We start from the raw sequence: 14084 nt of genomic DNA, 5'->3' as shown, positions 1-14084 counted from the left end.
ACCTCAGAGCCAGGAATTGGGGGCAGAGACCTATATATATATATATATATATATATATATATTTCTGTTATATCACAGGTATATAATTAAGAGTGGAATTTCTGGGTTATGTGCTAATTCTGTGTTTAACATTTCAAGGAATTCCCATACTGTTTTCCAAAGTGGCTACACCATTAACCTGTTGGCTTTTACGATACTTTTTCTTCTATTTGGACAGATTCCTGGTTCCTCTAGGCCTCCTGTGGCGTGAGGCAAGTCAAATGTCCAGGCTATAGACCAATCTGTAGGATACTGAGAGGGCCTTTGCATCCCCTCAACCCGTTGCCAAGCCCTGGCTAAAATACCTCCTTGTGGGTTTATAGATCCCCTTATTGTCAGGGCCACGATGGCATCCTATGGCTTAGCAGGGTTTGTACTTTAGAACATAACTAATAATATTTGCTGCTTAACCAGTTTATGCCTCAGGGGAATGTTTGCCCTCTAAATGCTCCCGGGCCGAGTGACCTGGACTCCCAGTTCATTGCTAGGCTTGGGGAAGCTCTCGGTGACGCATTTGCTTGATATATGGTAGATGCTAATAAAATGTGTTGGATGGATGCAGTCAAAATTCGCTCTGCAGTTAGTTGGCTAAGTCCGTGGATGTGAGACCTGCGGGTGCGGAGGGCCGACCGCATTCTTTAGACGACACCGTTTACATTGGGGCCTGACCACCGCGGATGGTCCGGAGCATACGCCTGGTGGCTACCCAGGGCCGACGGAGTGCGCGATTAGTCCCCAGTCAGACCTCTAGGCCAAGTGCACCTGTCCCCTCCTCAAACAGCTAGGCAAGTTCTAGCACACTTGTGCTGTGGCTGCGCTCACCCTGTGGGCTCCGCTCTAAACCCCCGGGTGAGCTATAAAGGGCTCAGGCTGACTGCAGACACACCCCAGGGACAGCAGGCACCGGCCTGAGAAATCGATGCGCTCACGGGCCCCTGCGTACAGCAGGGGTTTGACGTTCAGGCGGTGTGTGGCGTGGGACGTATGGGGGGGCCACACACGTGGAGAAACCACCGCGACCTTCCACGTGACTCCTTTACACCCTTTATCAGTGTTGCTGTGCACGTCAGTCAGCAGCTGCGAAGCAGTTCTGAGATGCAGGTGCTGTGGGCTTGGCTGCATTCACGTGCCAGACAAGTGACTGACTTCTGAATACCAGACATGACACTGGTTTAAAACATATACCTTGGCAAAGAAATATACCATATCAATGATTTGCGAGACCACTTACAAATAGTCAAAATTGCATTTGTTAAATTTGTGAAACCCCAGGATCTTCTGTACGGCTATTACTGAGCCATCCTTGCTCTTCCTGTTCAGCCAGAAACTAGAAGGAAAGTTCCTGGGACCCTTCCCACTAACAGGCGTAGTTATGTCCTGTCTTCTCCTCTCGTTTCCACCATCTCTCAGGGTTTTCCCTGTCCCTCCAGTATCTTCCTAGTCAAATAAGGTCTCTGTGCATGTGTCATACCCTTGTCTGTCCCGCCTACTCAGGAATGGGAAGTAAAATGTATCTTTTAGACTGTTTTGGGCTCCTGCCCCCCACCCAACCTTGAATGAGTCAGGGATTGGATACAGGGGAGAGGAGTTAGATTCTGAATTCCCCTCCCATGAAAGTAAGTGAACAAACGCCCACAAGTCTGGGAGCACAGGTGTTCAACTCCCTTTGGAACCTGTCCTTTGAACTTTGGTTTCCTTACCTCAGTTACATTGATATTTTAGAGCTTCATCCGTTTAAACATGTGTATATAATCTTCATAAAAAAAGACCAGTATGCATGAGGACATAGAGTTCTCCCTAGAGAACTCTCTTTGATTTATAAATACCATCTTTGTGTCCACTTTTGTAAAGGTTATGGGATGGATAAAAATAGTTTCTCATTGGGGGTTAGGGTGAAGGATAAAGCATTTTTAACATTATTCTTGTGCAAAATTTCATGCAACTAAGATGAAAATACAGACAGTGAGATAATATTCCTAAACAATAACAATATTATAAATATTTCTGTTTTCTGATTTCAGGCTAATACTAGTGTTGTTTAGCTGACGAATTGTATTATCTGTCTGATTTATTTACTGTTTGTACCTGAGGTGGATAATTCCCTTAATTATTTGTTTATCCATTAAAATTTTCAATTCAGGAAAGTAAACAAAAAATTGTTTCTTAATCATGCTCTTTACGTGGTATCTTTACTTTGAATGTTTATTTATGAGTTTTATATCTTTTGTTGTTCAGGTCACCATATAAATAGAGAAGTATAGGAAAACATTTTTTTCTGAATTGCAAAATAGTCTATTCTATAATGGTAGTGAAAGAGTCAGTTTTTGATTTCACCGTGTAGCTCCACAATGCTGTAGCAGAAATGGAAAAGGAAAAGTTTGAACTTCAAAAGCAGCACACTGAAAATATTCAAGAACTGCTTGAGGACACAAACATACGTCTGAACAAAATGGAGGGTGAATACATGGCACAAACACAGTCCACAGTAAGTCCTTTTTTTTTTTTTGTCTTTTCTTGTTGTGTTTATAAACTGTCCTGTTCATCTCCATGTCCCCATGCTTCCAGGATGTGTGCAGTGCATAAATTAACAGGAAACATCTCACCTTCCCACTCGACACGGGCTTACACGTGACAGTGGATGGTCTCTTGAGGTGTGCCGTGGGATTTCACCCTGGATTGTTTGATGCCACTGTTTGTTTTAAACCCACAGAAGCCTTAACAAATCTTTCTTCTTGTTTTCTTCACTGACTTTCAACCTAGAGATAATTTCTTTTCTTGCTTTATTTCTGTTTTATTGTTTGTTTCAGTCTTTTTAACTGAAGACTTGATTGTTTTTCTGAAAACGTCTCATGCTAGTGTGAAGACAGTCAAATTGGAGATAGGAGTAGTGTGAGCGATCGAGGACAGGTTTTCTTAGTAGATTTGTCTTGACCGAGGAGCCAGACATGGATACCACATGGGTAAGCCCCAGAGTCCCCTTCCGAAAAGGATAAGGATGCAGAAGGAGGGCTCTGTAGTGCACAGCAGGAGACAGTAACTTTCTCCAAGGGAAGACGGGGAACCCCTGAGAGCCCCCTCAGTGAGCACTGCTTGCAGAGGGTAGGTCTGAGGGTGTGAATGTTGTCAGCCTTCAGAAGCTCAGCTGACTTCCTGAGATACAGAAGCCTGGGCAGGTGGGCTGAGGGGCCTCTGGGCCAGGGCTCCTCACGTCTGGGGCAGGTGCGCCTTGTCAGTCTTGTTTCTGATATGTGATACGGCTTTGTGGCGTATGGAGCCCTGTGTCCTTCCCTGACCACTCAGCTCACCCAGGCTAGCCTGGCTTGGTCCAAAGTGCTTCCTTGAATTTAAAGCTGTGGAATTTGAGCAAGAGTCCATTACCTGGGCTTGTCTTGGAGACCCTAGACCAACTGAAGGGCCTGTGTCAGAGGGCTAAAGAAATGGGGTGCAGGATCCACAGTGATCTGGGGCCTGGGCTTGGAGACCCTAGACCAGCTGAAGGGCCTGTGTCAGAGGGCTAAAGAAATGGGGAGCAGGATCCACAGTGATCTGGGGCCTGGGCTTGGAGATCCTAGACCAGCTGAAGGGCCTGTGTCAGAGGGCTAAAGAAATGGGGTGCAGGATCCACAGTGATCTGGAGCCTGGGCTTTAGGTCTCGGGCTCAAATCCCAGATCCTTAAAGCCGTGAGTGCCATGCGAGCTCTTCAGATGTTTATTTTCCTCATCTGTCAGATAGGGTAACAGTAGTAGTAAAGTGTAATACGTGTCATTGAAAATATTAAATAAATTAATATACATAAGTTATTTAATAAGAGCTCAACAGATAATTGTTAATGTCTTTGAAACAGATAATTGTTAATGTCTTTGAAAATGTAACATACAAGAAAAGTAATCAAGAGAGCCATATACATGAGAAAGTACTCAATTCAAGAAGTTAATCAATGTTTGCTCAAAGATGGCAGGTTGAACTTGGTGTTGGCCTCCATTCCCTCCCACAAAAATGGTAGTAAAGGGATAAAGGAAAAGGCATAGCCAGAAGGACAAAGAGAGTGTGAGGGCAATAAAATTCTGGAGTTGGAAAGGCAATGGATGAGCTGACACTGACCCAGCTGGTTCAAGAAAGCAGGACCCTACATCGGCATTGGGGAATCTAAGAAGCAAGCTGAGTTACACGTGGGCCTTCCAGGGGCTCAGGACCTGTTGTACTGCTCACCTCTGGAAGACGGGGTGCAGGTGCTGCTTCAGCACATGGAGAGCTGGGTGGTTTCAGATGCAGCTAGATGTGAGATTGGGGTGAGGAATGCAAGCCGGCTTATTATACCATTCCTCCTACTTTTGTACGTTTGAAATGTCCCATAGCAAAACTTCTTTTAATGGTAAAATTAACAGCAAAAACCAGCCAGCTCTTTACATCCTCTCCCCCACATCGTGAAGCGTGGGCCTGCTTCTCACCCACCTCAGCGGAAGACAGGAGGTTACCCTCCGGAGGGAACAGCAGCCTCTGGATTAGGACACGGGGGCACAGCTGGGATTTCTTAGCACAGCATCTCTCTTGTGTGCAGAGAGCATGTCCTTGGGGGGCCCGTGAGGGGCCAGGTTGTAACCCTCTCCCCACTTTCCACCACAGAGAAAGCATCAAAAAATCAGGTCGCTTGTTAAAAGGGGAATGATGCTAAGCTGTCCTCAGATTTCTTCACCTCAGCGTTCCATGCCAGAAGACAGTGGAGCAACACTAAGAGATAAACTGAGAAAAAGCGTGGCCTAAGGCGGTTTACAAGGGAAGGACACAAGCAGTTTCAAACATCAGCAAATACCTTTGATTTTTATCTGTGTTAAATGTCACTCCAGTGTCTCTAGGTGTGAGTACTGGAGGCATTATTTGAGCCCTTCAAATTTGTGTTTTTCATTTTTCTTTAATTCCGAGTAATTTATATACATTATTTCTTCAAAAAAGGCTATCCTTCCTACTCCTTGGGTCTTATTTTATGTTTTCTGTCTCCTTGTATTTTCTTCCTATCCTCTGCTCCTAGGATAGTTTCCCATTCTGATCTTATTCTTACCAATTAATTTTTTAGTAGATTTCCTTCTGCTGTATTTATTTTATTGTTTCTAATTGTATCTATTACACCTTTTATTTAAATTATTATTGTTTTCATATCCAGTATTTTAATTTGGTTTTTCTTTCTCCCCTCCTCCTCCTTTATCTTCTTTAGGAATTTCCTGTTTTTCACATTGTTAATATATTCTTTATCTTCTTAAATATGCTTATTAGGCTTATTTGAAATTCTTGGTCCATCTGTTTAATTATTTGCCTTCAGAATATTATATATTACATATTACTACATTATATATGTATTATAAATTGTAGTTGCTATATATCTTATTATTTATATATACATGTATTGCTGGCTTTCTTTCATAGTTGTCTGAAGGTGTCTGATTATTTTGTACTGTGAGCTCATGTCCTTTGGGTTTATCCATTATTCTAAGGTGTATTGGGGAAAAGCTGGAAGGCCAGATCCTTGTGGGGATCAATTATACTTTAAATAGTGAGGAGGAGGTGACCTTCAGGGCAGAGAGCCCCAGAAAGCACGGGACCACTGCTGAACTCTCCTTGGCAACTTCCCATTTGTAACACACAAACCTCTTTAACCCTAAGGAAAATGCAACTTTGGAGGGAGGGCATCTCCCTAGATTGTAGTATATCAGCCCCCAAGCTTTGGAGAGAGAGATGATCTTTTGATGAAAGAAGATCTTATTTTTAACTTATTCAAATTTATCAATCTTTTATAATTAGTGCTTTTTAAGTCTTTTTTTAATATAAATTTATTTATTTTATTTATTTATTTTTGGCCGCGTTGGGTCTTCGTTGCTGCGCGTGGGCTTCCTCTAGTTGCGGCGAGTGGAGGCCACTCTTTGTTGTGGTGTGCGGGCTTCTCATTGCGGTGGCTTCTCCTGTTGCAGAGCATAGGCTCTAGGCATGTGGGCTTCAGTAGTTGTGGTGCGCAGACTCAGTAGTTGTGGCTCGCAGGCTCTAGAGCATAGCCTCAGTAGTTGTGGTGCACAGGCTTAGTTGCTGTGCGGCATGTGGGATCTTCCCGGACCAGGGCTTGAACCCGTGTCCCCTGCATTGGCAAGCGGATTCTTAACCCCTGCACCACCAGGGAAGCCCTTTATGTCTTGGTAAACAAATCTTTCTCTAGTACAAGTGCAGAAAGGTTCACCTATATATTCTGCTAAAAGTTTTGTTTTTAACAGTGAGTTCTTAGTCCATGTGGAGTTATTTTTTGTGCCTGGTATGAGATAAGGATCTAATTTCATTATTTTCTACCTGGATGACCTTCTTCCCCACGTGCCCCCCTCCCCCAATTCCTACTTTTGGCTAATTCCTCCTTTACTCATTGATCTGCCATGCTGTCAGCTGTCAGACTTCCATATATATGAGGGTCTTTCTTCTAGTTGGTTGGCTAATTTGTCTACCTCTGCTAGTATCATACGGTCTTCATTATTATAGCTTCATGGTTACTCTTGATGTCTGTTAGAGAAGTCTTCCTTTCTTCCTTGTCCATCAGAAGGGGCTTGATTGTGCTGAGTCCTTTTCTTTTACATATACATTTAGAATCAGCTTTCCGAGTTGATAAAGAAAATAAAACCCAGGGGTCTCTTGAACCCCTTTTGTAATGTTTCTTCCTGAGTCTTTTATATTTTTGTCACATAAAATTTTTATACTTTTGTTGTATAAAAGACTCAGGAATAAATGTATATGTCATAACTTTTAACTCTTAACATGTATGTAATAAATATTTTATTATAGTTTATTGTATCTTGACTAGAACTTGCAGAAAATGTTAAATAATGGTGATGATAGTGGATTTAAAAATAAATTTTTTTTCTTTTGGAAAAAAATATACATATACTCTCATTATTGAAAATTTAGAAAAGTGATATAGTCAAAAAGAAAAAAAATGAATGTCTACATAATAAAATTACTCTTATTGGAAGTGTGTGAGAGTGCCCATTCTTCTACGTTTTGGGCCCAACAATGGATGTTTTAATTAAAAACAAACAGACAGACAAACCAAAACTTTGCCAATTTGATAGGCATCTTAGTTTCCTAGACTGCTGTAAGAAATGACCACACACCTGGTATCTCAGAACAAGAGAAACTTATTATCTCACAGTTCTGGAGGCTAGAAGTCTGAACTCATGGTGTCCACAGGGCCCTGCCCTCCCTGAAATCTCCAGAGGAAGATCTTTCCTTGCCTCTTCCTATCTGGTTATCTTTTTTTTTTTTTTTTTTTTTTTTGCTTTTGTTTTTGTTTTTTTGATGATAGCCTTCCTAATGGGTACATAGTGGTTGGTTTTGATTTGCATTTCCCTAATGATTAGTGATGCTTAGCATCTTTTCATGTGCTTATTGGCCATTGTATATTAACTTTTGAGAAACGTCTATTCAAGTTCTTTGCTCTTTTTATGATTGTGTTTTCCTTGTTATTGAGTTATAGGAGTTCTTTGTATATTCTGGGTGTCAATCCCTTATCAGATATATGATTTTTTTAAATTAGCTATTTAAAAACTGTCCAAATACAGTCACATTTTGAGATGCTAAGGAGTTAGGACTTCAATGTATGAATTTGAAGGAAGACAATTCAGCCCATAACTATTGTATAAGTTAACAACAAATGTAGCATGCTGTATAAAAGTGAAAAAGCCTAAGTAGTTTTTGGCTCATGAGGTTAAATTTACCAGGCACCTAACATGACCAGGCATTGCAGTGGACCCTGGGGACAAAGTAGTAAACAAGAAGTCCCTTCCACAGTGTTCATGTTTCCATGGGGCAACAGCCAGTGAACAGCTACAGGTGTCCAGTAGTGATAAGTGGTGTGATGAAGAAGAAGCCACTGTAAGACATGCATTTAAATGGGGTGATTTCAGCATTCTCTGTTTTGAGAGCACTGGAATCACAACTAACTGCTGAACAATCATCGACAGGAAGACACTGGAACTCACCAAAAAAGATACCCCGCATCCAAAGACAAAGGAGAAGCCGCAGTGAGATGGTAGGAGGGGCGCACTCACAATCAAATCAAATCCCATAACTGCTGGGTGGGTGAGTCACAAATTGGAGAACATTTATACCACAGAAGTCCACCCACTGGAGTGAAGGTTCTGAGCCCCACGTCAGGCTTCCCAACCTGGGGGTCTGGCAACGGGAGGAGGAATTCCTAGAGAATCGGACTTTGAAGACTAGTGGGATTTGATTTCAGGACTTCAACAGGACTGGGGGAAACAGAGACTCCACTCTTGGAGGGCACACACAAAGTAGTGTGCGCATCAGGACCCAGGGGAAGGAGCAGTGACCCCACCAGAGACTGAACCAGACATACCTGCTAGTGTTGGAGGGTCTCCTGCAGAGGCAGGGGGTGGCTGTGTCTCACCATGAGGACAAGGACACTGGCAGCAGAAGTTCTGGGAAGTACTCCTTGGCATGAGCCCTCCCAGAGTCCGCCATTAGCCCCACCAAAGAGCCGAGTAGGCTCCAGTGTTGGGTCTCCTCAGGCCAAACAACCAACAGGGAGGGAACCCAGCCCCACCCATCAGCAGACAAGTGGATTAAAGTTTTACTGGGCTCTGCCCACCAGAGCAACAGCCAGCTGTACCCACCACCAGTCCCTCCCATCAGGAAGCTTGCACAAGCCTCTTAGATAGCCTCATGCACCAGAGGGCAGACAGCAGAAGCAAGAAGAACTACAATGCTGCAGCCTGTGGAGCAAAAACCACATTCACAGAAAGACAGATAAAATGAAAAGGCAGAGGACTATGTACCAGAAGAAGGAACAAGATAAAACCCCAGAAAAACAACTAAATGAAGTGGAGATAGGCAACCTTCCAGAAAAAGAATTCAGAATAATGATAGTGAAGATGATCCGGGACCTCGGAAAAAGAATGCAGGCAAAGATTGAGAAGATGCAAGAACGTTTAATAAAGACCTAGAAGAATTAAAGAACAAACAGCTAGAAGAATTAAAGAACAAACAAACAGAGATGAACGATACAATAACTGAAATGAAAAATATACTAGAAGGAATCAATAGCAGAATAACTGAGGCAGAAGAATGGATAAGTGACCTGGAAGACAGAATGGTAGAATTCACTGCCATTGAACAGAATAAGGAAAAAAGAATAAAAAGAAATGAAGACAACCTAAGAGACCTTTGGGACAACATTAAACGCAACAACATTTGCATTATAGGGGTCCCAGGAGAAGAGAGAGTCCAGGAAGCACAGAGAGCCCCAGGCAGGATAAACCCAAGGAGAAACATGCTGAGACACTTAGTAATCAAGCTGACAAAAATTAAAGACAAAGAAAAATTATTGAAAGCAACAGGGAAAAATGGCAACATACAAGGGAACTCCTATAACGTTAATAGCTGATTTCTCAGCAGAAACTCTACAAGCTGGAAGGGAGTGGCACGATATATTTAAAGTGATGAAAGGGAAGAACCTACAACCAAGATTACTCTTCCTGGCAAGGATCTCATTCAGATTTGACGGAGAAATCAAAAGCTTTACAGACAAGCAAAAGATAAGAGAATTCACCACCAAATCAGCTCTACAAGAAATGCTAAAGGAACTTCTCTAAGTGGGAAACACAAGAGAAGAAAAAGACCTACAAAAACAATTAAGAAAATGGTAATAGGAACATACATATCAATAATTACCTTAAACATGAATGGATTAAATGCTCCAACCAAAAGACACAGGATCGCTGAATGGATACAAAAACAAGACCCATATATATGCCGTCTACAAGAGATCCACTTCAGACCTAGGGACACATACAGACTGAAAGTGAGGGGATGGAAAAAGATATTCCATGCAAATAGAAATCAAAAGAAAGCTGGAGTAGCAATACTCATATCAGATAAAATAGACTTTAAAATAAAGAATGTTATAAGAGACAAGGAAGGACACTACATAATGATCAAGGGATCAATCCAAGAAGAAGATACAACAATTATAAATATATATGCACCCAACAGAGGAACACCTCAAAACATAAGGCAACTGCTAACAGCTATAAAAGAGGAAATTGAGAGTAACACAATAATAGTGGGGGACTTTAACACCTCACTTACACCAATGGACAGATCATCCAGACAGAAAATTAATAAGGAAACACAAGCTTTGAATGACACAATAGACCAGATAGATTTAATTGATATTTATAGGACATTCCATCCAAAAACAGCAGATTACACTTTCTTCTCAAGTGCATGCAGAACATTCTCCAGGATAGATCACATCTTGGGTCACAAATCAAGCCTTGGTAAATTTAAGAAAATTGAAATCATATCAAGCATCTTTTCCGACCACAGTGCTATGAGATTAGAAATCAATTACAGGGGAAAAAAACGTGAAAAACACAAACACATGGAGGCGAAACAGTACGTTACTAAATAACCAAGAGATCACTGAAGAAATCAAAGAGGAAATCAAAAAATACCTAGAGACAAATGACAATGAAAACACGACGATTGAAAACCTATGGGATGCAGCAAAAGCAGTTCTAAGAGGTAAGTTTATAGCAATACAAGCCCACCTCAAGAAACAAGAAAAACCTCAAATAAACAAACTTACCTTACACCTAAAGAAACTAGAGAAAGAAGAAGAAACAAAACCCAAAGTTAGTAAAAGGAAAGAAATCATGAAGATCAGAGCAGAAATAAATGAAATAGAAACAAAGAAAACAGTAGCAAAGATCAATAAAACTAAAAGCTGGTTCTTTGAGAAGATAAACAAAATTGATACACCTTTAGCCAGAGTTATCAAGAGAAAGAGGTAGAGGACTCAAATCAATTAGAAATGAAAATGGAGAAGTTACAATGGGCACCGCAGAAATACAAAGCATCATAAGAGACTACTACAAGCAACTCTGTGCCAATAAAATGGACAACCTGAAGAAATGGACAAATTCTTAGAAAGGTATAACCTTCCAAGACTGAACCAGGAAGAAATAGAAAATATGAGCAGACCAATCACAAGGAACGAAATTGAAACTCTGATTAAAAATCTTCCAACAAACAAAATTCCAGGACCATATGGCTTCACAGGTGAATTCACAGGTGAATTCTATCAAACATTTGGAGAAGAGCTAACATCCATCCTTGTTAAACTCTTCCAAAAAATTGCAGAGGAGGAACACTCCCAAACTCATTCTACGAGGCCACCATCACCCTGATACCAAAACCAGACAGAGAAACTACAAAAAAAGAAAATTACAGAGCAATATCACTGATGAACACAGATGCAAAAGTCCTCAACAAAATACTAGCAAACAGCATCCAACAAGACATTAAAAGGATCATACACCATAATCCAGTGGGATTTATCCCAGGGATGCAGGGATTCTTCAATATACGCAAGTCAATCAATGGGATACAGCATATTAACAAATTGAAGAAGAAAAACCATATGATCATCTCATCAGATGCAGAAAAAGCTTTCAACAAAATTCAACACTGATTTACGATAAAAACTCCAGAAAGTAGGCATAGAGGGAACTTTCCTCAACATAATAAAGGCCATATACAACAAACCCACAGCAAACATCATTCTTAATGGTGAAAAACTGAAAGCATTTCCTCTAAGATCAGGAAGAAGACAAGGATGTCCCCTCTAGCCACTATTATTCAACATAGTTTTGGAAGTCCTAGCCATGGCAATCAGAGAAGAAAAAGAAATCCAAATTGGAAAAGAAGAAGTAAAACTCACTGTTTGCAGATGACATGATACTATACATAGAGAATCCTAAAGATGCCACCAGAAAGCCACTACAGCTAATCAATGAATTTGGTAAAGTTGCAGGATACAAAATTAATGCACAGAAATCTCTTGCATTCCTATACACTAACAACGAAAGATCAGAAAGAGAAATTAAGTAAACAATCCCATTCACCATTTCAACAAAAAGAGTAAAATATCTAGGAATAAACCTACCTAAGGAGGTAAAAGACCTGTACTCACAAAACTATAAGACACTGATGAAAGAAATTAAAGATGAAACAAACAGATGGAGAGATATACCATGTTCTTGGATTGGAAGAATCAACATTGTGAAAATGACTGTACTATCGAAAGCAATCTACAGATTCAGTGCAATCCCTATCAAACTACCAATGGCAATTTTCACAGAACTAGAACAAAAAATTTCACAATTTGTATGCAAACACAAAAGACCACAAATAGCGAAAGCAATCTTGAGAAAGAAAAACGGAGCTGGAGGAATCAGGCTCCCTGACTTCAGACTATACTACAAAGCTACAGTAATCAAGACAATATGGTACTGACACAAAAACAGAAATATAGATCTTTGCAACAGGATAGAAAGCCCAGAGGTAAACCCACGCACCTATGGTCAACTAATCTATGACAAAGGAGGCAAGGGTATACAATGGAGAATAGACAGTCCCTTCAATAAGTGGTGCTGGGAAAACTGGACAGCTACATGTAAAAAATGAAATTAGAACACTCCCTAACACCATACACAAAAATAAACTCAAAATGGATTCAAGACCTAAATGTAAGACCGGACACTATCAAACTCTTAGAGGAAAACATAGGAAGAACACTCTTTGACATAAATCACAGCAAGATCTTTTTTGATCCACCTCCTAGAGTAATGGAAATAAAAACAAAAGTAAACAAATGGGACCTAATGAACCTTAAAAGCTTTTGCAAAGCAAATGAAACTACAAACAAGATGAAAAGACAACTCTCAGAATGGGAGAAAATATTTGCAAATGAATCAGCAAACGATTAATCTCCAAAATATATAAACAGCTCATGCAGCTCAATATTAAAAAAACAAACAACCCAATCCAAAAATGGGCAGAAGACCTAAATAGACATTTCTCCAAAGAAGACATACAGATGGCCAAGAAGCACATGAAAACATGCTCAACATCGCTAATTATTAGAGAAATGCAAATCAAAGCTACAATGAGATATCACCTCACACCAGTTAGAATGGGCATCATCAGAAAATCTACAAACAACGAATGCTGGAGAGGGTGTGGAGAAAAGGGAACCCTCTTGCACTGTTGGTGGGAATGTAAATTTATACAGTCACTATGGAGACCAGTATGGAGAGTCCTTAAAAACCTAAAAATAGAATTACCATATGACCCAGCAATCCCACTACTGGGCATATACCCAGAGAAAACGATAATTCAAAGAGATGCATGCACCCCAATGTTCATCGCAGCACTATTTACAATAGCCAGGTCATGGAAGCAACCTAAATGCCCATCAACATACGAATGGATGAAGAAGATGTGGTACAAATATACAATGGAATATTACTCAGCCATAAAAAGGAACGCAATTGGGTCATTTGTAGAGACGTGGATGGATCTAGAGACTGTCATACAGAGTGAAGTAAGTCAGAAAGAGAAAAATATCGTATATTAACTCACATATGTGGAACCTAGGAAAATGGTACCGATGAACCAGTTTGCACGGCAGAAATAGAGACACAGATGTAGAGAACAAATGTATGGACACCAAGCGTTTCAGGAAAGCAGTGGGGGTGGGTGGTGGTGGGGGTGGGATGAACTGGGAGATTGAGATTGACATCTGTACACTGATATGTATAAAATTGATAACTAATAACCTGCTGTATAAAAAAGAAATAAAATTCCAAAGAAAATCAGTGGGGTGATTTCATCCTCAAGGAGGTGGAAATTGGTTCCTGGGATTACAAAATTTAGATATTATAATGGATTGTGACCCTCCAGCGGGCATAGTTTATAAACAGCAAGACTGTGGTATTAAAATTTCATAGTAGGGGATGATTAGAAGAAAAATATCTAAACTGGCTTCTTGGTTAATTAAGTAATGGCAATAATTTTTTTTTTTTTTTTTTGCGGTACACGGGCCTCTCACTGTTGTGGCCCCTCCCATTGCGGAGCACAGGCTCCGGACGCGCAGGCTCAGCGGCCATGGCTCATGGGCCCAGCCGCTCCGCGGCATGTGGGATCTTCCCAG

The 14084-nt window shown here is 40.8% G+C and overlaps 1 protein-coding gene across 8 annotated transcripts in view; it reads left to right on the top strand.

The window, feature by feature from the left end:
* Nucleotides 1–14084, top strand: part of CEP112 (centrosomal protein 112) — a 415782-nt gene that overhangs the window by 79566 nt on the left and 322132 nt on the right. For all 8 annotated transcript variants that reach the window (XR_003792074.1, XM_029213161.1, XM_029213162.1 and 5 more), the window contains exon 12: nt 2381–2524. Coding sequence is in view for 7 of the 8 variants with exons in the window: in XM_029213161.1 (XP_029068994.1) it covers nt 2381–2524 (144 nt within the window). In the remaining variant the exon portion in view is untranslated. The remainder of the gene's footprint in view (nt 1–2380; nt 2525–14084) is intronic.

This window comes from Monodon monoceros, unplaced genomic scaffold, assembly GCF_005190385.1.
Source record: "Monodon monoceros isolate NGI ecotype Baffin Bay Population unplaced genomic scaffold, NGI_Narwhal_1 Super_Scaffold_9, whole genome shotgun sequence".
NCBI classification, from domain to species: Eukaryota; Metazoa; Chordata; class Mammalia; order Artiodactyla; family Monodontidae; genus Monodon; species Monodon monoceros.
The sequence above is the reverse complement of the archived record's forward strand: the minus strand, read 5'-3'. Positions and strand labels throughout refer to the sequence as shown.